Source organism: Mustela nigripes, chromosome 10 (assembly GCF_022355385.1).
Source record: "Mustela nigripes isolate SB6536 chromosome 10, MUSNIG.SB6536, whole genome shotgun sequence".
NCBI lineage: Eukaryota > Metazoa > Chordata > Mammalia > Carnivora > Mustelidae > Mustela > Mustela nigripes.
The window spans coordinates 43172377-43197832 of record NC_081566.1 but is presented as its reverse complement, the minus strand read 5'-3'; the positions used below and the strand labels follow the sequence as shown (position 1 = coordinate 43197832).

Below are 25456 nucleotides of genomic sequence, written 5' to 3'. Positions count from 1 at the left end.
TCAGGTCCTCATCTTGGGGTCCTGGGATCAAGCCCCACATTGGGCTCTCTGCTCAGCAGGGGGCCTGCTTCCCCCTCTATCTCCGACTGCCTCTCTGCCTACTTGTGATCTCTGTCTCTCTCTCTCTCTGCCAAATAAATAAATAAAATCTTTAAAAATATATATATATACACACAGTAACCTATATATAGACTACAGACAGCAGTGAGAGTTGTAAAAGATCGTGGATTCATGGAGAGACTCTTTGAGTTTATGCTCAGGTCCATCATTACCAGCTGTGTGACCTTGGACAAATTCCTTTACCTCTCTAGGACTATTGACCTCATGGGATTATTGGGAGAATTGCACGAGTGAGGATTTTTAAGGCACTTCGCACAGTGGGTGGCATAGAATGAGTCCTAGTCCAGGTCCAGCACCTGCCCTGGTCCGTATGGTGTAGCCAGGGCTCTAGAACTAAGTGCTAACTGGGTGTCAAGCCCTGGGCTGAGAGACACCCGGAAAGCCTTCTTCCTGAGGATGGTCCCACAGAGTCCTCACATCAGTCTGCAAGGAAATCCTTCCTCTTCTACCGCAGAGCAATCTGATGATCCTGAACAATGCCAATATCACACGTCCCCCAAATCCTGCTTTGTCTACTTCCAAAGCCTGGGCTCGGTAACAAGCAGAGAAACAGACCCCTTCAGCATGCCGTCCTTCCCTGAACCAAGCCCGCGGCAGGAACTGTCCCTCCTGTTCACAGGTATAGGGACAAGCGCACATGCGCACATGGGCCGTGTTCAAGCGAGGAACGCCCCAGTGCCTGTGTCCTCTGCAGGGCATATGGCAATCATTTCTGGTCTGAGAGGCGCTTTCCCAGAATAGGGTTGACAGTGGTTTTGGAAATGACTCACGCGAACTGAATTCTTGACATGGCGAGATGCTGGAGACATCCGATCCTTCTTTTTTTCCAGTTGCATGAAAACAAGAGGCTTTGCCAAACCGAAGCAGATGAAGCCACTGGGGAAAGAACACCTTTGTGTTGGGAGCTCTCTTACAGCAACAAGCAAAAAATCAACTTAAATTTTAGTTTTCAGACGTCATTGTCTGGGTCAGCGGTAACTAGTGGGGGGGCGGTGGTGGGATTTCTGCACCTGTCAGCGGTACAGTCATGATCCTTGCTCAGAGGCTCCTTGAAAGCAAAATAGGAGATATTTGCCAAAAAGAAACAATGACAAAATTTCTCATTACACAGCGCCTCACCTCCCCCGCCACCCTGCACACACCCTTCTCTCTTCTTACAGTTAAAAGTCAAATTTTCCATCAGGCAGAAAATTATTTTCTCTCCTCCGTTTCCCGTCTCCTCCTCCAGCCTCTCTCTCGGTCTTTCTCTTACAGGAAGAAATTCTTGAACGTCAGACCCTCAAGATCACCCAGTACAGATCATCAGCTTTGAAGTCCGACAAACCTGGGTTTGAATGCTGATTACAGCACCTTATGCAAGTTGCTTAAACCCTCTGTGCTTCAGTTATCTCATCTGTAAAGTGGGTTTTAAAATAATGTCTACCAGCTAGGGTCGGTATTGGCGTAGAATGAGCTAATGCTTCCAAGGTCCTTAGCTCAGAGCGTGGCACTTAGCGTGTGTCCTCAAAATGTTCCTTGTTGTCCACCTTCTTCATGGTAGAGACAAGGAAACTAGATTCAGAGAAAAGTGATTTTGGTCATACGGCCAGTTAGTGGCAGAGCCAAGACTAGACCCAGGCAGCCCAGCCCAGCTCTCTTTCTACTGTACCACGCAAAGCATTGTTGACTTTCCTTCATTTATCAGCTTCGAGCAGAAGTGAGGTTGGGACATTTTCTCGTTGGTCACATTCGTGCTGAGGCGGTCATGTTGCCGGAGCCAGGGCTCCGAGCATCGCGGATTCCTCCTGCCCGGCCATCAGGAGCCAGCCGAGCACGACGGAGAAGCAGCTGCTTGGGTCTTACACGGACACACTCTGTCTCCGGAGCCCTGATGAAGCTGATTTCCACAGAGCGCTGAGTAACCGTCCTCTTATTACTTATTTATCTTCTGAAGCTGAAGCTCCAGAAACGAGAAGTTGATTGGACGGTGTCACACCAAGAGCTTTCAGATGTTCTGGAAACAGACAAAAGCTCTGCATCTGACCAGCCTCCAACCCACATGCCTGAGGATTTCTCGTTCCAAAGACCTTCTCCCAGGGCTAAAGGACAGGATCATTGCCCATACTATGGCCTGTTTTTGCCCACATGGTACCATTTCACTCCAAAGGCTTTTCCCTCTCTCTTCTTAAAGGACATACACACAGACACCACAACAGGCACATATCCAAGGGCTTTTTTTTTTTTTTAAAGTATGTTCCACACCCAGCATGAGTCCAACACACGGCTTGAACCCTGACCCTGACTGAGATCAAGCCTTGAACCAAGATCAAGAGTCGGATGCTTAACCGACTGAGTCACCCATGCGCCCCCTAGGGCTTTTGTTCCCAAATCATCTGCAGTGATATTTGGTTCCAGCCTGAGAGGCTCCCCTAATCTGCCACCATGGGAGGCGAGCTTTCTGTCATTTCCAGAGAGAACAGAACCCATTCGTCTGACAGACATCTCCATCCTCCTGCCTCGAACCTGCGTCAAATTTTCTGAAACCCAGCCAGACCCTGCGGCCCCACCCGTAGTGGAAAGATCTTCGGACTGGGAAGGAGGAGGCCTGGGTCCCAACCCTAGCCCTGCCACTAAAGGAATCACGCGCACCTGGGGCTGTCACTCTGCCTCTCTGTGCCTCAGTGTCCTCATCTGTTACGTAAGTGGCCTTGCCCTAAAGGCAAGAAGAAGTCTCCCAGTTCAAGGATTTTATAGCGAAGATCTTCAGTCGGGTGACACGGTACAGTTTTTTTCAAGTGCTTCCATGTACCATATTTTGTATTTTTGATCCTCCTTAAATAAAACTCAGCAATGTATGTGGGCTCTTTGCCAGGTAAGAGATCTAAGGGACGTAGCAGTCGGGCAATCATGGGCAAACCATGACAGAGCAAAATGTCACAGTGGCTTATCTCAACGTCTAGCCTCTTCTGGCTCAGGCTGCCCTCCTGGAGGTAGGCGTCGGTCCCCAGTGAAGGTCAAAGCCAACAGCCAAATGGGCAAATGTTGCAGAGGCTCTGTGCCTTTGGGGTCAGCACTTCCAGGGTCCAGGCTGTTCCCTAAGTCCCTTTGATGTCCTCCTAAGCATTTTTGGAGCCCAAGGCAGCACTCTGCTTAGCTGCAAACTCCAAGTCTGTCTGTGGCTGGGGCTCCTCAGATGGAAACAGAGCCAAGGAGGTAGCTAAAACACTGTGGAGATCGCTGGCTCGTCGGAGCAAAGCTGACCCAACCCTGGTTCTCTGCCTTCACTCCGGAGCCTCGACGGCCCGGGTTCAGAGTGTCCCATAAACCTGGATTTGGGTCCTGGTCAGGCGAGGGTGCTCCTCCCACCACCCTCCACCCTCACTCAAGGCGATAAAGCCCTCCCTTTGGTTAGGAAGTTGAATGGCCATAGAGATGGGTTCATAGCAGTAGCTAATCGGGCTGGGATAGCAGTAGCTAATCATGCTGAGCCCCCACTGCCCCCTACTCCAGTAACAGACTGAGGCTCCTGCTGTCTTACGCACTGAATTGTAGCCCCCAAAACTCTTATGCTGAGGTCTTAACCTCCAGTGCCTCGGAATGTGACTGTATGGAGATATCAGGCCTCCGAAGAGAAATTAGGTTGGAATGGGGTCTTTATGGTGGACCCCAGTCCAACATGGCATATAAGGACAGGAGATCAAGACGCAGACACACTCAGAGGAAGAATAGGGAAGGCAGCCATCCCTACAAGTCAAGGAAAGAGGCCTCAGGAAAAAACAAATTCTGTCCGTACCTTCATCTTGGACTTCTAGCTTCCAGAATCCCGAGAGAATAACTTTCTGTTAAGCCACCCAATCTGTGGTAAGTCGTTATGGCAGCCCTAGCAAACGAATACAGGCACCCGCTCCAGAATCATTCCCCCCTCCCCCCGCCCCACCAGGAGCTGTACCTCCCCACCCCCATCCCCAGCCCAGGGCTGCCTCTGTGTTCTCCAAACCTCCCTTCACAATGCAGTCCCACATTCATCAAGCCTTCGAGATGCAAAAAACCAGCTTCACAGCCCAGTCTCCCACGTCAGCGGCTTTGAGGAGCACTAGTCTCTGCCTCAGAGTGGACGGCGGGGGAGGGTCAACCGCCCTGGAGGCTCCTGAGGGAATGAGGGGAGAGACCTGATTGATGGTATTCTGAGTTAGGACCTGTCCCACAGGTGACGACCAGGCTTCCAACCCCACAGGAGTCCTCAGCCAGACCAGTCGTGGTGACACGTAAGCGGAGGGGTCCCGGCGTCCGTGGCCCAGGGCTCTCCCAAGTCATAATCACAGGGTTTCTAGGGGCCAGGAGAGGACACCCAAAATTCTGGGAGAAGCTGAACCTGCGCCGCCATCCTTCTCTTAGAGGGTGCGCAGACCCCCAAGTCCCACCCCAGACCCACGAAGCCTGCGCCCCGGCCCCTGCAGGAGGGAAAGGGGGGCGGAGGGGAGGAAGGGAAACACCCCGTCATGCTCGCTCTGTTTGCTCTGGGCCTGGCCATTGACGCAAGAGGCCTTATCATTGGGTCCTCAGGCTGGGTTGGGCAGGGCAGATCAGATCCGAGAGTTCGCGCGATTCGTCCCCGCTGGCTTGCGGGAGAGAGGAAAGGAGAGGGACCGGGGAAGGCCACGGCCGAGCAAGGAGGAAGCTGCCGGCAGGGCCCATGATGAAGACACTCATTCTTTTGCTGCTGGTGCTCTTGGACTTGGGGCTGGCTCAACAGCGGCTCCACAGGTGAGGCCACGTCCCCAGCACCCTGTCTGTCCCCAGACCCACCATCCCCCAAGCCCGTCCCCAGATCCAGTCCAGCGGGCGCTGCTGCCTGCGCCCGAGCTTAGGGCTACCCTAGAGAAAAGCTGACGGGGAAATAAAGAGGAGAACGAAGGGCTGGGGGAAGCGGCCGTCCTGTGTTGGCCTTGACCTCTAGCCCATGACAAACCATCCCTCTGCCGCGACCTCTGACGGAACTCCCTGGCCAAGCCCCAGGGAGCTTCTCACACTAGTGGAGAGCGGGAGCCTGCTGCTGGGGTTGGGGGCTCGAAGGACCGAGCATATCCCCGAGGGAATGACCGTGGCTGCCCCCAGGAGTCTTTCTCTCCCTTTAAATCAATCCTTTAAGAGGTTCACACACAACGCGGACCATTTTCCTAGACGGCCTCGAAGAGCTCATGTCTGAGAGGGAGGGGCCACTTCAAGTCTAAGGTTCTAAGACTCTTAAGGAGCAGAAACAAGACTGATAGGCCAGGGGCAGAGAGGGCACGAATTCTGGCCAAACTGTGGCCAATTCTGGCAACTCTGCTGCCTTGCAGACCTCCTCCTGTGTAATTTCCCTGTTTACCTCTGGAAGAATGGGGTAGGGAGGGGGAGGGTCTGAGGCAGAGCTGCACCTGTGTCTCACATGGGCTCTGTCCTCAGGGTGCCCCTCAAGAGGCGACAGTCCCTCCGGAAGAAGCTGCGGGCACGGGGCCAGCTCTCTGAGTTCTGGAAATCCCAGAATTTGGATATGATCCAGTTCACTGAGTCCTGCGCAATGAACCAGGATGCCAACGAGCCCCTCATCAACTACTTGGATGTGAGGCACTCCTGGGGCAGGGGCTGGGGAAGGGGGAGAGGGGGGGATGGCTTGGCCCCTGGGCATGGCCAGTGTCAGGTCAGTGACACTGAAGGCCAGGGAGGATTTCTCTTCTAGGATAACCCATAGGGACCGACCCCCTGTGTCCCCGTGGATATGACCGAGCAAGCCCCGATGCGTCCAAATGGGCAGAGCTCTCTGCAGAAGAAAAGGTCTCCCAAACAGAAGGGTCCTGCTCTGTGTCCTTGGCCAAATGATTTAACTTTCATGAGCTTCCACTCCCTGATTGTAGAACAAAGGCATTACAAGTCCTCGGTCTTGCTCATAAAGCAATTAAGAGAAATAATGCGAATGAGAGCTAAAGAAGTGCAGGAGACTTGATGTCCCCTGTGTCTGCTCCTCCTACCTTCCGTTGCCACTCCCCAGGCTCTGTGAGCTCCAGTCCGTGCTAACCCAGGCTCTGGTCCCAGAGAGCTCTCCCAAGGCCCCCTGGAGAGCACCTTCCCCTTTCCCACGCCCACCCTCTGCTGCCTTCCCTCCCTCCCCTGCAGATGGAATACTTCGGCACCATCTCCGTCGGCTCTCCGCCGCAAAACTTCACAGTCATCTTCGACACTGGCTCCTCCAACCTCTGGGTCCCCTCTGTGTACTGCACCAGCCCAGCCTGCAGTAAGTAGGGCCGGGAGCCCCAGCAGGGAATGGCAGCTGGGGTCTGGCACTCTGGGGGAGGGGCCCTTACTTCCAGAAACTGGCATGCATGCCACACCACCTTCCCCTCTCCACCTCGAGTCTGCCCGGGCAGTGCCTCTGGTAGAGACAGTGCTGGGCCAGGGAGAGAGCTAAAATTGACTGCTAGCCAAGCTAGCAACTCTCATACAGATCAGAATTAATAGGAGAAAACTCAGCCACTGAAAATACAAACTCAGTACAAATCTTTGAATACACAATGACTCACTCTCTTTGGAACACCCAAAAGAATGTTGGGGGTAGGGAGAGTGCCATTCAAATGCCTGTTTCTGGGCAGGTAGGTGGGCTGGGTTCCAAGGCTGCCTATTCACCTGCTTCAAGAGGGTTTGGTGGCCCATCCCAGGATATCAGAGGTTTGACTGGTGGAGCACAATATAGGGGTGGGTCCATTGGCCCAGAGGTAACTCGGGCGTCTTTGTTAGCATTGGAAAGGGTAGAGCTAAAGACAGATGCCCTAGTCTATTCTGGATAAGTTCTAGAGACACGATGTCTCGGAAAACCTCAGGATTAGGTGTCTGCAGGCTAAGCAAGGAGTTGAGAATCGTTGCCTAGAGTGGGGTTTGTTTACCCCTGGGTTTCTTTTGAATGTCAGGCTTGGAACCACACTAGTCGACAGAGACTTCTGCTGGCATCTGATACAGGACACTTATCTCAGTGTGCCTCATGAGGTCACTGTGGGTGGTCATGTTTGCCCAGAGATGACTAGTTGGTCTCTGATTAGGCCACCACATGTGGCCTACAAGTAACTAACTAAGGTGGGTCATGGCCAACCTTTCTAGAGGCCTCCACTCCATCTTGGGAGTTGAGGGAAGAGAGCTTGCATCTGTGGGGTATCAGGGCAGGAAAAAGGGAGTGAGCTGGCAGCCCAGGCAACAGCAGCATCCTTGCTTTTCCAGAGACACACACCAGGTTCTACCCTTCCCAGTCCAGTACATACAGCACACTGGGGAGTCATTTCTCCATTCAGTATGGGACCGGGAGCTTGTCTGGAATCCTCGGAGCTGACCAAGTCAATGTGAGTACAATTCCTTCATCTCTTCTCTTTTGGACAGAAGCTTGGGAAACAGAATATTCTTCAGAGCCATTAGGGGAACACATTCAGATCTGCCTCAGGAAGAGGTGGAAACAAGGAACTGGCTTCCAGGGAAAGGGAGAAGCCTGGCCAGGCGGGAGTAGTGCTTCCTGCTTGAGATCATGGCTGCGGGCCAGTGTGCTCAGGGTCCTGGGTTCTAGAGTGGCAGCAAGGACAAATTCCACCGAGATACGGTGCACAGGGAATGAGTTAAGGCAAGAAGGAAGGAGAGGAAGGAAGAAGAGGGCGGAATTAGAGGGAAGAAGGAGAGGGAAGCCTGAAGAAGGAGAAGAAGAAAAGAAGAAGAATGAGTCAAAGATGCTCTCAGTGCAGTAAGGCGAGAAAATAGAAACTAGGGGCCTTAAGATTGTAAAAGAAGAAACTCTATTGTCATTATTCACATATAACAAGGTGCTATATGTAAAAAGTCCGAAAATATGTACAGACCCTTTGGGTTTAATAATTATTTAGCAAAATTGCTGAATACTAGATTAACAAAATCATTTCTATTTCTGAATATCAGGGAAAAACAAATGGAAAATAGATTTCAGAGACATTTGTGATTACATCAGAAACATCAAATACCTACAAGTAAACTTAACCCAAAAAATGTGCAAGATCTTCACTCTAAAAACTGCAAAACATTAGTGAGTGAAATTAAGGAAGACCTACATAAATTGAAAATGACTAAGTATTTCATGACCCAGTATTATAGACAAGTCAAACTTTTTCAAATCCACTTATATGTTTTAATGTCACCTCGGTCAAAACAATAATGATTTTTATTAGAAATTGATGAGCTAATTCTAAAATGTATGTGGATACATAATACGCCAAGACAGCCTAGATGAAGGAAAACACTACAAATATCAAGGCTTACTTTAAAGCTGTAGTAATCGAGGCAGTGTGGTATTGGCGCAAGGTAAGCCAAAGGACAAAAGGAACAAAATGGAAAATTCAGAAACTACTCTGAATTCTGTTGACCATGAAAACTGCAGGGGAGGAAATGAGAGTGTATTTATTAAATACAGTGCAAGGTCCTTTGGATAGCCACATAGTTAAATTAAACTAAAATTAAAGTTAAAAAAAAAAAATCTTGACTCTGACCTCACACATTATCAAACTTACAATACACTGTAGATGTTTTACCTCTAGGCATGGATATGTCCAACAGAGGTCTGCGCACGTGTCCACCAGAGGACATGTCCAGGCAGCACTGTTAGCCATAGTCTAAACAGGAAACAACCCAAATTCCCAACAGTGGTAGAATGGATAATGACAGTGTATTCATACCATGGGATACTGACAGTGAACGAGATTACAACATAGTACCTGGAAGCCAGCAGACGGGTGTTTTTGAGAAAAGGTACAACCAGTTAGCAGCATGCCTAAAGCGGCTTCTGGTCTGGGAGCTCGCTGACCAGGGTGAGTTTGTGAAAACTCACCGAACTATACACTTAGGATTTCTGCATTAAACTTATATATATATATATATTTTTAAAGATTTTATTTATTTATTTGACAGAGAGAAATCACAAGTAGTTGGAGAGGCAGGCAGAGAGAGAGAGAGGGAAGCAGGCTCCCTGCTGAGCAGAGAGCCCGATGCAGGACTCGATCCCAGGACCCTGAGATCATGACCTGAGCCGAAGGCAGCGGCTTAACCCACTGAGCCACCCAGGCACCCCTAAACTTATATTTTTTTAAAAAGATTTTATTTACTTGAGAGAGAGAGATCACAAGTACACAGAGAGAGGCAGGTGGAGCGGGGGGATGGGGGGGCGCAGACTCCCCACTGAGCAGAGAGCCCGATGCGGGGCTCCATCCCAGAACCCTGAGATCACGACCTGAGCCGAAGGCAGAGGCTTAACCCACTGAGGCACCCAGGCACCCCTAAACTTCAATTTAAAAAAAAAAAAAGTTTACATAAAGAACATTGAGGGTGTGGGAACGTGGTGAAACCCCTGGGCTCATGTAATCAAGGGAAGCTGGGTGGGGGAAGAATGCGCTTCAGACCAGAGGGAGAATCCGGGAATCTGAGACTGTGCCGGAGAACTCCCGTGCAGTTTTCTTTCGGGCTCTCTCCCGTCAGGTGGAAGGACTGGTTGTGGTCGGACAGCAATTTGGAGAGAGCGTCACGGAGCCCGGCCAGACCTTTGTGAACGCGGAGTTTGATGGCATTCTGGGCCTGGGCTACCCCTCCTTGGCTGTGGGAGGGGTGACCCCGGTGTTCGACAACATGATGGCGCAGAACCTGGTGGATATACCCATGTTTTCCGTGTACATGAGCAGGTAGGCCCGTCAAGCCCACCAAGGTGAAGTTCAGTGACAACCCCAGGGAGATAACATGGTGCAGCCAAGGGAGCATCAGCATTTGCAGTCAGACGCCTGGCGTGGGTCCCTTGCTTCTCCTATTACCAGCTGCGTGACCTTGGGCTTGCCCTCTCTGGGCATTGAAGAAACGAGGTTTGCCTTACTTTGTAAACTGTAGTGCACTGAGCCAATGGGAGGAATCTCTGGGATTGGCTCTTTGTTTGTGCAGTGAATAAATATTTATCAAGTCCCTATTACATGCCGACCACAGTGCCAGGCACCGGGAGCACCAAGGAAAGTAAATAGATTTTCCAGCTCTAGTCAGTCATGTTGCATTCCCATGAAGTCTTCCTTACCTTGGGTCGCTGGGATGAGTCATACGGAAACTCCAGGCACCATCAAAACAAAAGTGGGAAAGATACTTAGGGGAAAAGGCTTTTGTGGGGGGGCGGGGAGCATGTAAGTCACGTGGTGTGTGCACACCCCAGTGGTCCTAGCCTTGGTTCTGCATGACAGAGCAGCGGTCCCCATCTATTTCCTCCCTTGCCCTTTTATCAAAGAAACAAGAAGACGTCCACCAGCGATCAGGCAGAGCTATTTCTTATACTTCAACCTTTTGCTCAAAAAGGCCCAGATTAATCAACTTGCAGTAATCAGGAGCCCTGATCTCAAAGCCCGGGCTGATATTTCTGCCTGTCTAGATGCTTGAGGTAGGCGACCAGCTTGTTCCCACACTATCCCAACGGCCCTTCCCCGACGATCTGCCTTTCTTTCCGTGTAGTGACCCAGAAGGCGGTGCGGGGAGCGAACTCATTTTTGGAGGCTATGACCACTCCCATTTTTCTGGGAATCTGAACTGGGTCCCTGTCACCAAGCAAGGCTACTGGCAGATTGCCCTGGATGCGTGAGTATTCTCCCCAACGTAGTTACGGTACGAGGCAAGAACTCAAGACGGGCTCGAGGCAAATCGGGTTCAGTGAGTTGACCTGAATCAGCGTGCTGGTCCCCAGGAGAGGAGCGGGGGGCGGGGGCGCTCGCCGCATGGGGCTGGAAATGTGGAGGTGCAGGAGGGGGCCGCGGTTGCCAGGCCAATGGGTATGTGGTACCACCTCTCAGCTTCCCTCCTGGTCCACGTGCTGCGCCCTCAAGTCAACACGATAAATACAAACCCTCCGCCAATTATCCGAGGCTCGTTTCACATTAATTCACACACAAGGCCTGGAGTGGGTGACACGGGGTGCAGGAATGAACCAGACTCAGATTTTGCCTCCACGAAGTATGTCCGGAAGATCACACACACACGCACACACACACACACACACACACACGTCCCACTACCATCGTGAAATGCATGGTGGTCAGTGGTCTGAAAGACCGCCAAAGTGGCCCAGCAGACGGGGCGGGACAGCTCCTATTCTGCTCAAGCAGGGGTTTCCCAGAGGAGGTGGCCTGGACTGGACCTTGACTTACATACATGCAGACATTGGTGGGGGGGGGCATGGAGCAATCAGGGACATGGGACCAGATGCCCGTCACATACTGAGCACTGTGTCAGATAATGCAGGAATTTAAAGAAATGCAATTCACGCTTCAATTCTGCCAAGGACATGTTTCTGTGAGGTGAGAGCCTGTGCGAGCCACGAGGGACAGAACAGTGGAAAGCCTCAGGGCTCACTGTCTGCTCAGGGTTTTTCAAGCCAGCGGGGCTAACCCACTTCTGGGTCATGGTCTCATTTTAGGGGATCATGACATACATTTTTAATTAGATGGAATAAAATAGAAGATATCAGAGTGCACTTCACATACTAAGATTAAGCCCTATTTTGTGAAATTTTTATATTGTGTGTGTGTGTATGTGTACGGAGTCTAAAAGTAAATGTATTTCCAGTTATGGATCTCAGTTACAGAAAAACTGACCAATATTGATGGGTGAGACCATCAGACTGGGTATCATTACTGTATGTTTGAGAGCCCGGCAGAGGGTGAGAGCCACTGGGGAGCCTGGGGAACTCCATGGCTGAGGGGAAGGGGGACTGATGGGGTGGAGACGGGGTGAGGGGTTGGCTGATGACATTTCTTTTGTCCTCAGAATCCAGGTGGGAGGCGCCGTGATGTTCTGCAGCGAGGGCTGCCAGGCCATCGTGGACACGGGGACTTCCCTCATCACAGGCCCCTCGGACAAAATCAAGCAGCTGCAGAAGGCCATTGGAGCAGAACCCATGGATGGAGAAGTCCGTGCCTGCTGGGTAGGGAAGAGGCGGGAGCGGGAGAGGGGGAAGGCCTCTAAAGGCCTCTGTGTTGTGTTTTAGTACGGGGTGGAGTGTGCCAACCTCAACGTCATGCCGGATGTCACCTTCACCATCAATGGCGTCTCCTACACCCTCCAACCAACCGCCTATACCCTGCTGGTAAGAACTGTTTCCTTATTCTGCAAGTCATAGGGCCTCCCCCACCAGCCCACCACTTCCTCTTTTCAGTCGCCTGCACTCAGGCTGCATTTACCCTGAGCCCCCCTCCCATCTTTTCCTGCACTGAAGGGGCGTTCCCTCCAGAAAAGACAGAGCTGCCTGTGGTGGAAAGATGGTGGCCAGGCTGATTCTCTCTCAGTTCCCGTCCTGCCACGAAGCAGCAGCAAACCTTGGACAAGCCATTTAGTGACGTATTCTGACAGGATTGTAGACTTTTTAACGGCCAAAACTTTAGCCCCTCAAACACCCAGTAGGATTGGATATTATTATCCCATTCTGTGGATGAGGATATCGAGCCCCGGAAAGTTAGGAGGCTCAAGATAAGAGCTACTTGGGAAGGAGGGACAGAATGAGGTTGTAATCGCATTCAGATGAACATTCTCCTCAGACAAGTAAATGTCTTTCACTGCAGTAGATTCCTAAGTTTGTAGGGAGAGGTAGAATTCCCCAGAAAGAGAATTCCTGGGGGAAACCTGTGATCTCTTCACACGACAGTTGGCCCAGATTTTCAATGTCACATGCGGTCCTTTGGTGACACTCAACATACAGACTTTACCAGAAAGTCACCCAAAGGCCCAGGGTGATTGCATCAGAATGGAGGTGCTAAAGTGTAGACACTTCAGAGACTTAACTACCCCCCATACCTTGATCTCCATTAACCCCTTCCCCAAGCCGCCAAGCATAAAGACAGTGCAAGTGAAAACAAATGTTCTTTTAAAGTTTTTATTTAAATTCCAGTTAGTTAACATACAGGGCAATAATAGATCCAGGTGTTACAATATGGCGGCTCACCACTTCCATACCACCCAGTAGTCAACACAAGTGCCCGCCTTCATCCTCAGCACCTGTCTCACCCATCCCCCCACCCAACTCCCCTCTGGTAACCATCAGTTTGTTCTCCGTAGTTAAGAGTCTGTTTCTTAGTTCACCTCTCTTTCTCTCTCTCCTTTCCTCTTTGCTCATTTGTTTTCTTTCTTAAATTCCACAAGTGAATGTGATCATATCATAATTGTCTTTCTCTGACTGACTTCGCTTAGCATTTTACCCTCTAGCTCCATCCACAACATCGCAAATGGCAAGACTTTTTATGACTGAGTAATATTCATCTATTTATATATATATATCCCACATTTTCTTTATCCATTCATCAGTCTGTGGACACTTGGGCTGTTTCTGCAACTTGGCTATTGTCTATTGTGGAAAATGCTGCTATAAACATCGGGGGGCATGTATCTCTTTGAATTAGTATGTTTGTATGCTTTGGATAAATACTTAGTAGTGCAGTTGCATAAAAATCCTAGAAGAGAACACAGACAATAACCTCTTTAACACTGGCCACAGCAACTTCTTTCTAGATACGTCTCCTGAGGCAAAGGGGGAACAAAAAACAAAAATAAACTATTGGAAACTCATCAAAGTAAAAAATTTCTGCATGGTAAAGGAAACAATCAATGGAACTAAAAGGCAGTCTATAAAATGGGAGAAAATATTTGCAAATGATGTATCCAATAAAGGGTTAGTATCCAAAATATATAAAGAACTTATAAAACTCAACACCCAAAAAACAATTCAATTAAAAATGGGCAGAAGGCACAAATAGATATTTCTCCAAAGAAGACATCCAGTTGGCCAACAGACACATGAAAAGATGCTCAACATCACAGATCATCATGGAAATGCAAATCAAAACTACAATGAGATGTTACCTCACACATACCAGAATGGCTAAAATCAACAAGGCAAGAAACAACAGGCATTGGAGAAGATGTGGAGAAAAGGGAATCCTCTTGCACTGATGATGGGATTGCAAACTGGTGCAGCCACTCTAGAAAACAGTATGGAGGGTCCTCAGATAGGACAACCCTATGATCCAGCAATTGCACTACTAAGAAAACAAATTTTTGCTTTAAAACACAGCTTCATGTCAAGCCCCCTAAGCTTCTCCGACAAAGGGATTCTGGAGATGCCACTATGAACACCACACTGGGGACGAGCTAGACACTAGCTGTGCCAAGCTCATCAGCCTATATACCCACTGGCCCCCCATTACCCCCAGTCTCTCCCACCTGCACCCTGTGTGAGTCCCTGCCCACCCCACTTCCTTCCCATTGCCCAGCGTGGTGCCCAGCAGATTTCACTCAGAGCCCCCTCAGTCAGCCAAGAATCCTGTAACAGCATTGCGTGGTCATCCCCTTCCTCCCCAGAAGGTGCGTTAAGCCCTCTGTAAACTTCCCAGACACTCATCAGCAACCTCAAATCTCAAAGAGTTGTTGGAAAGACCACACCTGCCTAGTAGACCCCAAGTTTCTGTCAAACTGAAAAGTAAGTTTGGGGGAAGTAACACTCTTTCCACAGGACACTGGATGCCTGAAACATCAAGAAAACAGCTGTGTAATTTCTCTCCTTAAAAAACGAAGTTGCGCTTCCCTAGAAACTAAAGAAATCGGAATTTAAACCAAGATCTTTTAAAGCCAACCCTTTTGCTCTTGCAGTCATGCAATAAGGTTTCGCTTTTTCCAGTTGTAAAATGGGAGGCAGGGGGCATGTATGAGAGGTGAACTAGTCTCAGAATTGTAAAACTTAGAAGCCCAGGTCCACATATATGAGACTGTGCAGACACTTTGCTGAGCAAACAAGTGGAGGGGTGTAGAGCAGGAGGAAGATCAAAACGAGCCAACACTGTGACTGTCCAAGGCCATTCGGTATAGTCACCACCACTACCACACAGTACAGCCCTCCTACTTCCCTATTCTCCCTCTACGTCACTTACACCTCCTTCCCCTCCCCAGGACTTTGTGGATGGAATGGAGTTCTGCAGCAGCGGCTTTCAAGGGCTTGACATCCAGCCTCCCGCTGGGCCCCTCTGGATCCTGGGAGATGTCTTCATTCGGCAGTTCTACTCGGTCTTTGATCGTGGGAATAACCGTGTTGGGCTGGCTCCGGCAGTCCCCTAAGTAACAGCCTTGTGCCTGTGCCTGCGTGTCTGACACCCCTTGGAAATCCAGCTGCGCCCGTTGGGTTGGGGCACCCTTCATGGAAGATCAAAAAGTCATTTTCAGGAAGCTACAGTTCTAGAGCTGCAACTTGAATTAGGTCCAAAGAGAGTAAGAACACACGCACACACTGACACACTTCACACACACCTCACACACACCCGCGTGCACCCACCTCCACTGCCATCATGATGGAAACATTAAGGTGTAATGCTTCCTATTGTTGCTAACATTGCCTTTTGGAAACCTCCAGACATGTACGCAAGCAAAGATTGTACACAGAGATGACCTGCACGTGGCCAGGCCTGTTGTATCAGTACCCGCCACCTCTCCTTTCCCCAGCCCACCTGCTTGCATTATCCGGAAGCAAATTCCTGGCATCACATCATAAATCATCACATCCAAGATTTATCCATAAATCCTTGTAATACTCTTAAATAGGCAATCGGTGTACAGATGTTCCCCCATTGTCGGGGAAATGTTGGGTCATTTTTATCGGTGACTTGTGTGTATCAGGATGCAAGTAAAATTCAAATTTGAACTGTCTCTAGTCGACCGCATTCTGAATTTTGCAGGTTGAAAGCCCGAGATGTCCAGCGATGTGGCTCTCTGAGTCCATCTTTCCTACAAAATGGCTGTGGGCTCTAGAGCCTGGCCACAGTGCCGGGCACATTCCCTAGCAGCCCATCAGGAGGCAGATCATGCCTAGAGCCTCTTTACTCACAAGGTTAGGACTGATGAGTGGGTTCGGGAGCTGTTGGGCTCACACATCCATCCATGAGCGATTTCCTTCAGCATTTCACCCAAAGATTTCAGCAACCACTAATTATCATGGCCGAGATCCACACTATCATTAGGGCTGCAAAACAGATTTTTTTTCGAATTCTAATTTTTTTTCACCTGGGTTTTTTTGTTTTGTTTTGTTTTGGTCAGAGCTGTTCTGTTAAAAAAAAAAAAAAAATGTGTTCATCAACTATTTGCTTACTGTTAGGTATAGTTCATATAGAAAAGGCAAGCTTACTTGGCTTTTTCCCTTTATTTACCGGCTTTCAGAAAAGTGAGTGTGCTTCAACTTACTGTAGTCTTGTCAATATTCAAAGCACCCCACACTTAGCCAGAAGGTGCCCTTTCAAGGTAGTTTCTGTGAACTTTTGACTTGACCCCAATATGAAAAGATGTTCCAGGCACAGTCCCAAGGAATCCTGGTTCCTGGTTGTGCGCTCTTAAGTTTATTGTAAATGAAAATATTTCAGAATGTGCAAGGAGTGGCTATGGGGAGAAAGGGGCTCTGAATGAACCTTTTTCTCCGATGGGGCCACAGGGCCCATCCTGAGGGAGCTGACCTGGTAAATCCAGGTCCAAGTTGCATCCTGGTGGGATGGTGGAATCTATTCTGGGGGGATCTAGTGTCACCAGGAACAACATGACTTTCTTTTCCTTCCTTTTGCTCTTGCTTTTTGCAAAATTCAACTATCTTCAAGGATTTTCTTATTAAAAATGAAGTGAAAGTCCTCAATGATCCTAACCCTCAAAGATAAGCATTATTATTAATTTGAAGTTGTTTTATGCAGACTTTGTATACACAGAGATAGCCATAGGTAAGGAATTATTTTTTTCCTGCAAAAAAAAGGAATCATGGGGGACGCCTGGGTGGCTCAGTTGGTTAAGCAGCTGCCTTCGGCTCAGGTCATGATCCCAGCGTCCTGGGATCGAGTCCCACATCGGGCTCCTTGCTCGGCAGGGAGCCTGCTTCTCCCTCTGCCTCTGCCTGCCATTCTGTCTGCCTGTGCTTGCTCTCTGCCCCCATCTCTCTCTGATAAATAAATAAAATCTTAAAAAAAAAAAAAAGGAATCATGGGGTGCCAGTGTGACGCAGTCAGTTAAGTATCTGTCTTCAGCTCAGGTCATGATCCCAGGGTCTTGGGATCGAGTCCCACATCGGGCTCTCTGTTCATTGAGGAGTCTGCTGCTCCCTCTCCCTCTGCCGCATCCCCTGCTCATGCTCTCACTTTCATGTGCTCCCTCTCCCTCAAATGAATAAACAAAAATTGGGGGGGGGGGTGATGCTACACACTCTTGTGTCTAAACTGCTCATGTAACAGATTCCACATCAGCACAGTCAGCTCTTGGAACGTCTTCGAACATCTGCACGGTGTCTATTTATTGATCAGATCCTCTCTTAATGAACATTAGATTTATTTGGGTTTAATCCAACCCAATCCCATAAGTATTTTGTGCCAGGCACTAAGTGAGTTACTCTATGATCGGTGGGACAGATCCCAACTGTCACTTTTGGCACAGAGGTCATGAAAGACATACCAGGTTTGCATTTGAACTTAAACCTGGATTCACATTTGTGCCCTGCCCGGATCAATCTGGTGACCTTGGCTAGTGACTTCATGTCTCTGAGATGCCCACCTCCCAGAGCTATGGGTTTTCCTGGATGGAAGGACTTAGCTCATCATGTTAGCTCCCCTCCCCCTTCATATTTAAAGTATGAAGTCATGGTGATCCCAGCTTCACAGATATACACACACACTTTTTTGGTTTTGTTCATTTTTTTTTTTTTTTACTAAATTATTACTTCCAGAGTTAATTCAGAACAGCCTGATCCAAATAAACTATCAAAGGAATATACTAGAGCAGTCAGAATTGCAGGCTCCGGAGTCGTACAGGCCTGGGCTGGCTTCTCGATACCAGTTGTGGGAGCTCCGCACCTCAGTTCCTTCATCTGTAAAATGGGCATGTTAACAGTAACCACCTCATGGGTTATTCTGAGGATCCAACAGCTACAGTGCCTATGTGTAAACACGCATCATCACCCAGGGACCAGACCCACACTCAGCATGAGCAGAAGGGCCTAGAGCAAAAAAGCTTTATGACGCCTCTAAAACAAGCACCCAAGAGCCATGTGGGAGGTCACCGGCACATAGCATCCCAGCAGGCTTGCTCCCTAAACGCGATCTCCGTGCAGCGGGCTCTCCCGATGGATTGCATGTGCCTCCATGTCCCTGCGGACCTGGGGCCTGAGTGCTGGAGGCCTGGGGCATGAGGGCGGTGCTGGCTCTGTGCCCGCAGGAAGTGAGAGCAGGCCCGAGGCTGCCGAGAGCCAGTTCTGCTCTGAGCGCGCTGTCTCTCCAGGCAGAAGTGATGCTTTCCATCCATGTGGACTAAACTCTGCTGGTTCGGCACCAGCTTAGCCCCATGGGCTTCCCAAACCTGACCTTTGCTCTTTGTGACCCTCATATCCGTGCTGTTACCCCTGAAACTCGGGTCCTTGTCCCGTGTCCCATGTCTGATCTTAGGTCACAAACCTCTCCTCAGTGGTAGGTCAAGAGCTTTGGCCAAGCTTTGCGGCACCTTGGGAATCCGTTAAAGGATGTGTATTCAGTTCCCTGGAGCTTCCATGAAACAGTGCCACAACAGGGTGGCTTAAAGCTACAGGAACGGACCAGCTCACAGGCTCCCGAAGCTAGAAATCCAAGATTAAGGGCTCAACAGGGCCATTATCTCTCTGAAACCCATAGGGGAGAATATTTCTTGCCTCTCCCAAGCTTCGTGAGAGGGCTGACAGCCCTTCATGTTCCTTGTCTTACAGCGACCACACCTCAGTCTCTGCCGGGTGGTCCCTTGTGCATCTGTCTTTTTGTCTCTTCTCTTCTCTTCTATTGGCTAAGGGCCTCCCTACTCTAGTACGAGCTCATCTCAACTTAACTAACTGCATGTTCCAAGACCCTCTTTCCAAATGAGGGACTGGGGCTTATGACTCAACATGTATTTGGGGGAAACACAATTCAACCTCTAACAGATGCGTCACTAACCAGCGGCTCTTATGTATTTATTTTCGGCTTATGGAAGTCCTTTCAGGAGCTTTTGGTATTTTGTACTTCTTCCCTTTTTTCTCTTTGTTTTCCCCACTCAAAAAAAAAAAAAAAATCTGTAAATTAGAGCAGGTCTTATTACCCCGTTCTCTAAATGAGGAAATTGGAGTGATGAAATAATGAAATGACTTGTCAAAAGTAATAGTGAAATTAGAATCCACGTCTCCAGGCCCCTCATCCCCATTGCTAATTTTTTTTTTAAGGTTTCACTTATTTATTTGCCAGAAAGAGCATGCATGCACAAGCAGGGGGAGAGGCAGGCAGAGAGAGAAGCAGGTTCCCAGTCGAGCAAGGAGTCTGATACAGGACTCTATCCTAGGACCCTGGGATCATGACCCGAGCTGAAGGCAGCCACTTCACCGACTCAGCCAGCCGGGCATCCCCTCTGCTTCTAATTTATTCCCCTTCCCCCAAGCCCAGGTATCTGTCAGTTCAGGATGTCTCCAGGGCAAGGAAGACAGGTAGATTTTGGTCATTCCCTCCAATAATAGTTACCTTTTAAAATAAAAACGCATTTGCTACCAACAAGTCCACGGTTGCTGATCCCAAGACGCTCCGGTTGCTGATCCCAAGACGCTCCAGACAGCCTCTTCCTGTCTGTGGAAGAAAGACCTCACTGTGAGGGTTCCAGGGAACCTGTTGTGTCTGGGCTGGGCATCACCTCTTTGGAGGTGCTCTCTCCTGTTCCCTCTCCTGTTCCCAGGTCCCTCTCCTGTTCTGTGGGAGGCTGGTGGGCAGGCAGTCCTTTCATTAGCATCCACATTCCAGGCACAGGCCTCAGTCAGCCCACCAGACTCTCTCTCTCTCCTGGGAAGCTGGATGTTGAGGGGCCCCACAGGGAGGACGGGCGTTGGGGCCTGGCAGGCACCCGGGGAGATAGCTCCCAAGTCCACAGTGCTGAGACCGCCCCGACTACCCTGCCTCTGTCCTTCCCAATGTCCTGTCGTCTGTCTCTTCCTGCTGCTTCTGTGTTCTTGGCTGAGGAGCTCCGGCACGTGCATCTGCCACAGGAGGGTGACCAGATGACTGTCTCGCGGTGAGAGTCAGAGGTCTCAGGACTGTGAAGCCTGATCCCTTCTGTAAGTGAAGCTCGAGGGCAGGGCTCGGCCACCTGGCTGGGCAGCTCTTCCAGAAGAATCGTACCCACGGGGATGGTGAGGGAAAAGACACATGGGAGAACTTACTCCCGGACCACAAACCTGGGGTGTGTGAAGGACACACAAGGCCGGGCCTCGGCCTTGCTTCTGCTCCTCGGCTTCACCATCCACCTCTTGCTTTTCCAACACTCGCCAGGTTATGACGCAGCACCAACTACTGTAACAGATAAACCCCGAATCGCAGTGCCTCGACACAGTAAAAGTGTCTCTCTCACGTGAACCGTCCGAGGGACGAGTCGCACAACTCAAGAATGGGGATCCCTTCTGTCTCGTGGTTCCCACAGCCCTAGGACCTCAGGGTCATTCTTTGTGTCCCACAGACACAAGGAGGGTGGCCGAGCTCGCTGACACAGCAGATCTGAAGGAGGCGAAAGGACCAGCAGGACATCTCCCCCACGTCTATTCAACTCAAGCTCCATAAGGCGGGAACTCTGTCTGGTTGTCAGTTCTGTCTACCAGCTCAACCGTAACCCCTGGCCACACGTTATCTGCAGGTGGCCTGACGTGGGGGGGGCTGAATGAACACCAGTGGCGTCTGCCTCTGCAGGCCTGCGGCTGGGATCTTTTTCTTTCTCCTGCTTCTCAAATGTGAGCATGTTTCCAGTTCCTCCTCTGCCTTCGTCTCTCTCCTGTCTCTCCCCTTCCCTTAGGAGATGAGGTGCCTCTTGCGCGGGTCTGAGCCACGGACACAACCCCCATGTCGACCTTTCCAAGCAGACGGTTTGTAAATGTCTGACTTTTTCCAGGGAAGTGTTCAGTCTTCAGTCGTTCCCTGCGTGGTGGAGCCGGAGTTCAAGCCCTCTAACGCCCCCGTGGACCCAGCACGTATTTGTGGAGCCCTATCCTGGCCCAAGTTCCCTAACAGGGAATTTTTTTTTTTTTTTCATTCTTGAGTCAGAAGCTTCTATTTAACATTTAACTGGGAAGTTCAATGTGGAGGAAACAAGAGCAGACAAAGGGCAGTGAGGAAGAGAGAGAAGGAAAACGTACAGGAAGGTGACTCGAGCCGAAGCCACATTTGCAGCAAGCTCCTGTGCTGCTCGCTTCCCCAGGCATCGCTGCAAGGCCGTGGGGACTGGGTGCAGCTCAGAAAGGTCTCATGACCAGGTGGCAGGGTGGTGGGTGAGCGTGAACTCTCTGCAGGTTTCTGCTTTCTCCTGTCCCTGTCGGTCAGATTCTTGCCCGTGGGCACGGAGTCCCTGCACTTCTGATGTCTCTGGCCTCCCCAGGAAACTGCTGGGGGGCCAGGGGCTCTGCCCATCTTCCAGCCCAGATGCAGCCCTGTGTCTGCTTCTCCTGCCCTGGTGCCCTGCTTGCAGGCTCCGAGACCTGCGGTGGCTGCGCTGGTGGATTTGAGACGGGAAAACAGCAAGAGCCATCACCAGAATTGCTCTGGCGGGATGTGAGAAGAGGGGCAGGGGCTGGGCCTGGGTAGGGTCGGGGGGGGGGGGTCAGGGCCGAGCACTGAGCATGCGCCCCCCACTATGCCATGGTCTGGGGACAAAAGCATGCACAAGACAGGGAGAGCCCGCCCCGGCAGACCTTCCAGCACCACACGTCCCTGGTGCCACAGAGACGTCCTGCTGGTGTCTCAGCCTCAGTTTAGACAAAACAGAAGCTCCCATATCCCCTTCCCAGCTCTCTGTTTCCACTCTCAGCGAGGGCATCGGCATCCCCGCGGTTCCGCAGGCTCAGGGAGCAGAGCCTGACCCAAGCTCATCCCTCCATCTGCCCGCGCTCCTTCCTACTCCTGTAGCACGTCTCCTGTGGTAATTAAGGTTTACTGAGAGCGTGGGGCGCCCGCGTGGCTCAGACAGTTAAATATCTGACTCTCGATTTCAGCTCAGGTCATGATTTCCAAGTTGCAGGATTGAGCCCTAGGTCAGGCTCTGTACTGGGTACGGAGTCTGCTTAGGAATCTCTCTCCCTCTGTCCCTCCCCTACTCACATGTATGCGTGCGCTCTCTCTCTCTCTCTCTCAAAAATAAATAAATAAAGTCTATTAAAAAGGAAAAAAAGACTTCCTGTTGCCCACTGAACACGTAACACCTGGCTCAGGGCTGGCTGGGCAGGAAGGACCCCTGTGACAGCAGCTGAATGACCCAACAGTCAGGGATTGAATCTTCACGACAGCCATGTTGGTTGTTTTGTGTGGTATTTTTTTTAAGATTTTATTTATTTATTTGACAGAGAGAGAGTACAAGCAGGAGGAATGGCAAGCAGAGGGAGAAGCTGACATCCCGGTGAATAGAGAGCCTGATATGGGGCTCGATCCTAGGACCCCAGGATCATGACCTGAGTCAAAGGCAGACACTTCACGACTGAGTCACCCAGGCACCCTGCCTGCCATGTTGGTTCTGTCACAAAACTGCCTCTACAACTTGTTTCCTTGTCGCCATATCCCTGGTCATTACCTTTCACCAGGTGTATTTCAAGATCGTCATGATGCTCTGAGTTTGGTCTCTCCTCTGTCCACACACACTTCTGAAACCCAGCTGGACTCCCCAGTGGTCCCACTGCACGCTGATGGAATCCGAGCTGAGATGAGGGCTCTCTAGGGCCGTGCCTCGGTTTGACCTCCTGTCCTCCTCTCACACCTGTTCTACTCCGGATCCAAACCGTCCCCATGTTCTCACTCACACACTTCTGCTCCAAGGAACCCTTCTATCCTGTTTACAGAGGAGCAGTTCCCGCAAAATCATCCCTTTGACAACAATTGTTAAAATTCTAGGGAAGAGCCAGTGCCTGGAGAAACCAGACTGAAATCGCTGTCCTGCGTGGTCAGCCCTGACTCGGAGCCTCCTCTCCGCACTCTCTCCTGCCACGCAGACAGTCGGCACCTCCTTCCCTCCATCCACCGATCACTTCTTCCGTTGAACTTGACTCCCTCCTCTGCTTGTCGCAATCTGCGCATGGTCATATCCTGCCCGTCCTTCAAGCTCCAATTCCAATCCCTCCTTTCCACAAAGCCTTCTCCTCCTCCAAATCCTCTAAATTCTCACAACTCCGTAGCTGCACTTCTTTTTTTTATTTTTATTTTTTTAAAGATTGTATTTATTTATTCAACAGATGGAGAACACAAGTAGGCAGAGAGGCAGGCAGAGAGGGAGGGAGAAGCAGGCTCCTCGCTGAACAGAGAGCCTGAAGCGGGGCTCGATCCCAGGACCCTGAGATCATGACCTGAGCCGAAGGCAGAGGCTTAACCCACTGAGCCAGCAGGCGCCCGCGTAGCTGCATTTCTTAAAGCATTATCAGTACCGTGTCTTATTTCCACTGATCAAGTGCATGTCTCGTGCCACAAAGGGCTGGACATACTCAGATGACTGGATGAACGCAAGCAAGAGGAAAGAAGGAAGGAAGTTCCGTGAAGGCAGGGTCGGGGCCGCCCCTGCAGGGGAGAGGCGGCCGGTCACCATGTTCCACTGCGGCATGTGTCAGAGGAAGAGAAGGAACGCTGCTGACCCTTGATCCATGCGGACAGAAAAAGTGGGAACTAAAGCCTGTCGGTGGCTTTCAAAGGTGTTAGGGACGGTTCTGCAAACATCCCCTGAAAGTCTAAGTTTCACTCCTGTGATCAGAGACTGTAAGGACTAGGCAAGGGGACTTCACTTCCCCTCCCCGAACGCACCCACCACGGCAGACCCTGCGGTTGGTGACTTTTACGTGTTCTTTCCGAGAGGCTCACGTCTGTCTCCTCGCTCTGTGGGGGTTCGGCCTCCCTCCCTCTCACACACACACATTCATGGGGAACCTGGTCTCAGGAATTCTATTCCAAAAACCAATATGGCACTGCATGTTAACTAACTAAAATTTAACTAAAAAAAAAAAAAAAAAAAAAAAAGAAAAGAAAAATATAAAAAATAAAACCTAGTCTCAGAAAAGCAGAAGAATGTAGGGCAGGGAGAGGCCGGTGGATTCTAAAGAGCAGCCACGTAAGAAGAAATAAGATGTCCTACACCGGGGTCCTCCCAAGGGTGGATGGGTGCGCCCTTTCCCAGGCAAACAAAGCAGAATGTGATGCGTAAACGTGCTCGGGAGTTCTTCCAGTGTGGTGCCTCCTGTCCGCTAGGGAGCTTAGCTTCGGGAAGATCCGCCTTCCGGGAGATCCGCGTGCCCTCCCTGCAGCGCGTATGCTAACGGGAACAAGGGCCTGAGCTTCAGCCGGAGCTTTTGTCCCACTGAAAACTCCTTACCCAGGCCTGTCCTGGTGCTGCGTGTGGCAACGTGTGGGGTTCGAGGTTACTGGCTCTGCCTCTGCGGAATGGGAGCCCAGCGGACCGGTCAGACACAGATAGTAACAAAGGGGCGGGGCCAGAGGATCAACAGTCGAGGAAGATTGAGCAGAGTGAGGACCCTCACACTAAGGGACAGCCCACCAGGGAGGAAACAGCCGATCTAGGAAGGAAGGAACGTGGGGCAGGAGGGCGCCATCGAATGTGTTGCAAGCCTTAAGAAGAGCCCCGCGGAGCTGGGAACCCATTTAATGCAGGCTTGTCTAAACTCACTTTATTCCCCTTTTATCTGCCAGCCGTGGTTACCCAGGGCATGGTTCCAGCAGCTCCAAGAATACCAAACTTGGCCGCGTGCTAACAGTGCTGAAAATTACTGCAGTCTCTTTAAGTACTTCAAGTGGAGAGGCACACCTTCATCAGAGAGCCCAGGGAAATGTCAGGACTTGCCTCCCCGTCCTGAGGAGGACAGGGTGCTGTGTGCTGTGTGTGTGCATGTGTGTTTGCGCGCCCGCGTGTGTGTGTGCGCGCGCGCGGTGGCCTGGTGGTGCGATGCAGTGGACCGATGGCACTAGGGTGAGGACAGGCTTGAGGACCAGAACATCTCCCTGCCAGGCTCGTGGTGGGACTAAATCTGCTGCACATGGGAATCCAATCCTTCCACAAAGAAAAGGTCCCCTTCCTGGGGGGCTCCCAGCTGCCCCGGCAGAGGTTCCTAACCCAGCCGGAAGGTTTGCACGGCGCCCACAAACCTGTGTGTTTCCCGGCGGGCTCCGACCGGCACGCTCCCACACTGGAGCCTCCCATTCCCTGTTCCTCCCCCCCGCCCCACCCTCGGGGCCAGCATCCTGTAAACCCAATTCTCATGGGGCCCACCCCACCGAGGGAGCTCTGAAAC

At 50.7% G+C, this 25456-nt stretch overlaps 1 protein-coding gene and 1 long non-coding RNA gene across 2 annotated transcripts; one reads left to right on the top strand and one right to left on the bottom strand.

Annotated features, from left to right (window-relative positions):
- The first annotated feature begins 4675 nt into the window (after positions 1 to 4675).
- Positions 4676 to 15837, top strand: CTSE (cathepsin E). The gene is made up of 9 exons (XM_059413271.1): positions 4676 to 4863; positions 5545 to 5701; positions 6253 to 6370; positions 7345 to 7463; positions 9610 to 9809; positions 10612 to 10734; positions 11920 to 12061; positions 12140 to 12238; positions 15088 to 15837. Exons 1-9 carry the CDS (start codon positions 4793 to 4795, stop codon positions 15250 to 15252), a joined length of 1194 nt encoding a protein of 397 aa, XP_059269254.1. The 5' UTR covers positions 4676 to 4792; the 3' UTR covers positions 15253 to 15837.
- A 2107-nt stretch (positions 15838 to 17944) lies between these two features.
- LOC132026177 (uncharacterized) lies at positions 17945 to 20451 on the bottom strand. Its single transcript, XR_009406815.1, has 3 exons — positions 20372 to 20451; positions 19668 to 19769; positions 17945 to 18022 (listed from the first exon to the last, which is right to left on the bottom strand). It is a non-coding gene; the product is annotated as an uncharacterized LOC132026177 (long non-coding RNA).
- Between the last annotated feature and the right edge of the window lie 5005 nt (positions 20452 to 25456).

Coding starts and splice junctions, on each gene's coding strand:
- CTSE (XM_059413271.1), top strand. CDS start 4,793: ATGATGAAGACACTCATTCTTTTGCTGCTGGTGCTCTTGGACTTGGGG. Junction 5,702..6,252: donor CCCTCATCAACTACTTGGAT/GTGAGGCACTCC, acceptor CCTCCCCTGCAG/ATGGAATACTTCGGCACCAT. Junction 12,239..15,087: donor CAACCGCCTATACCCTGCTG/GTAAGAACTGTT, acceptor TCCCCTCCCCAG/GACTTTGTGGATGGAATGGA.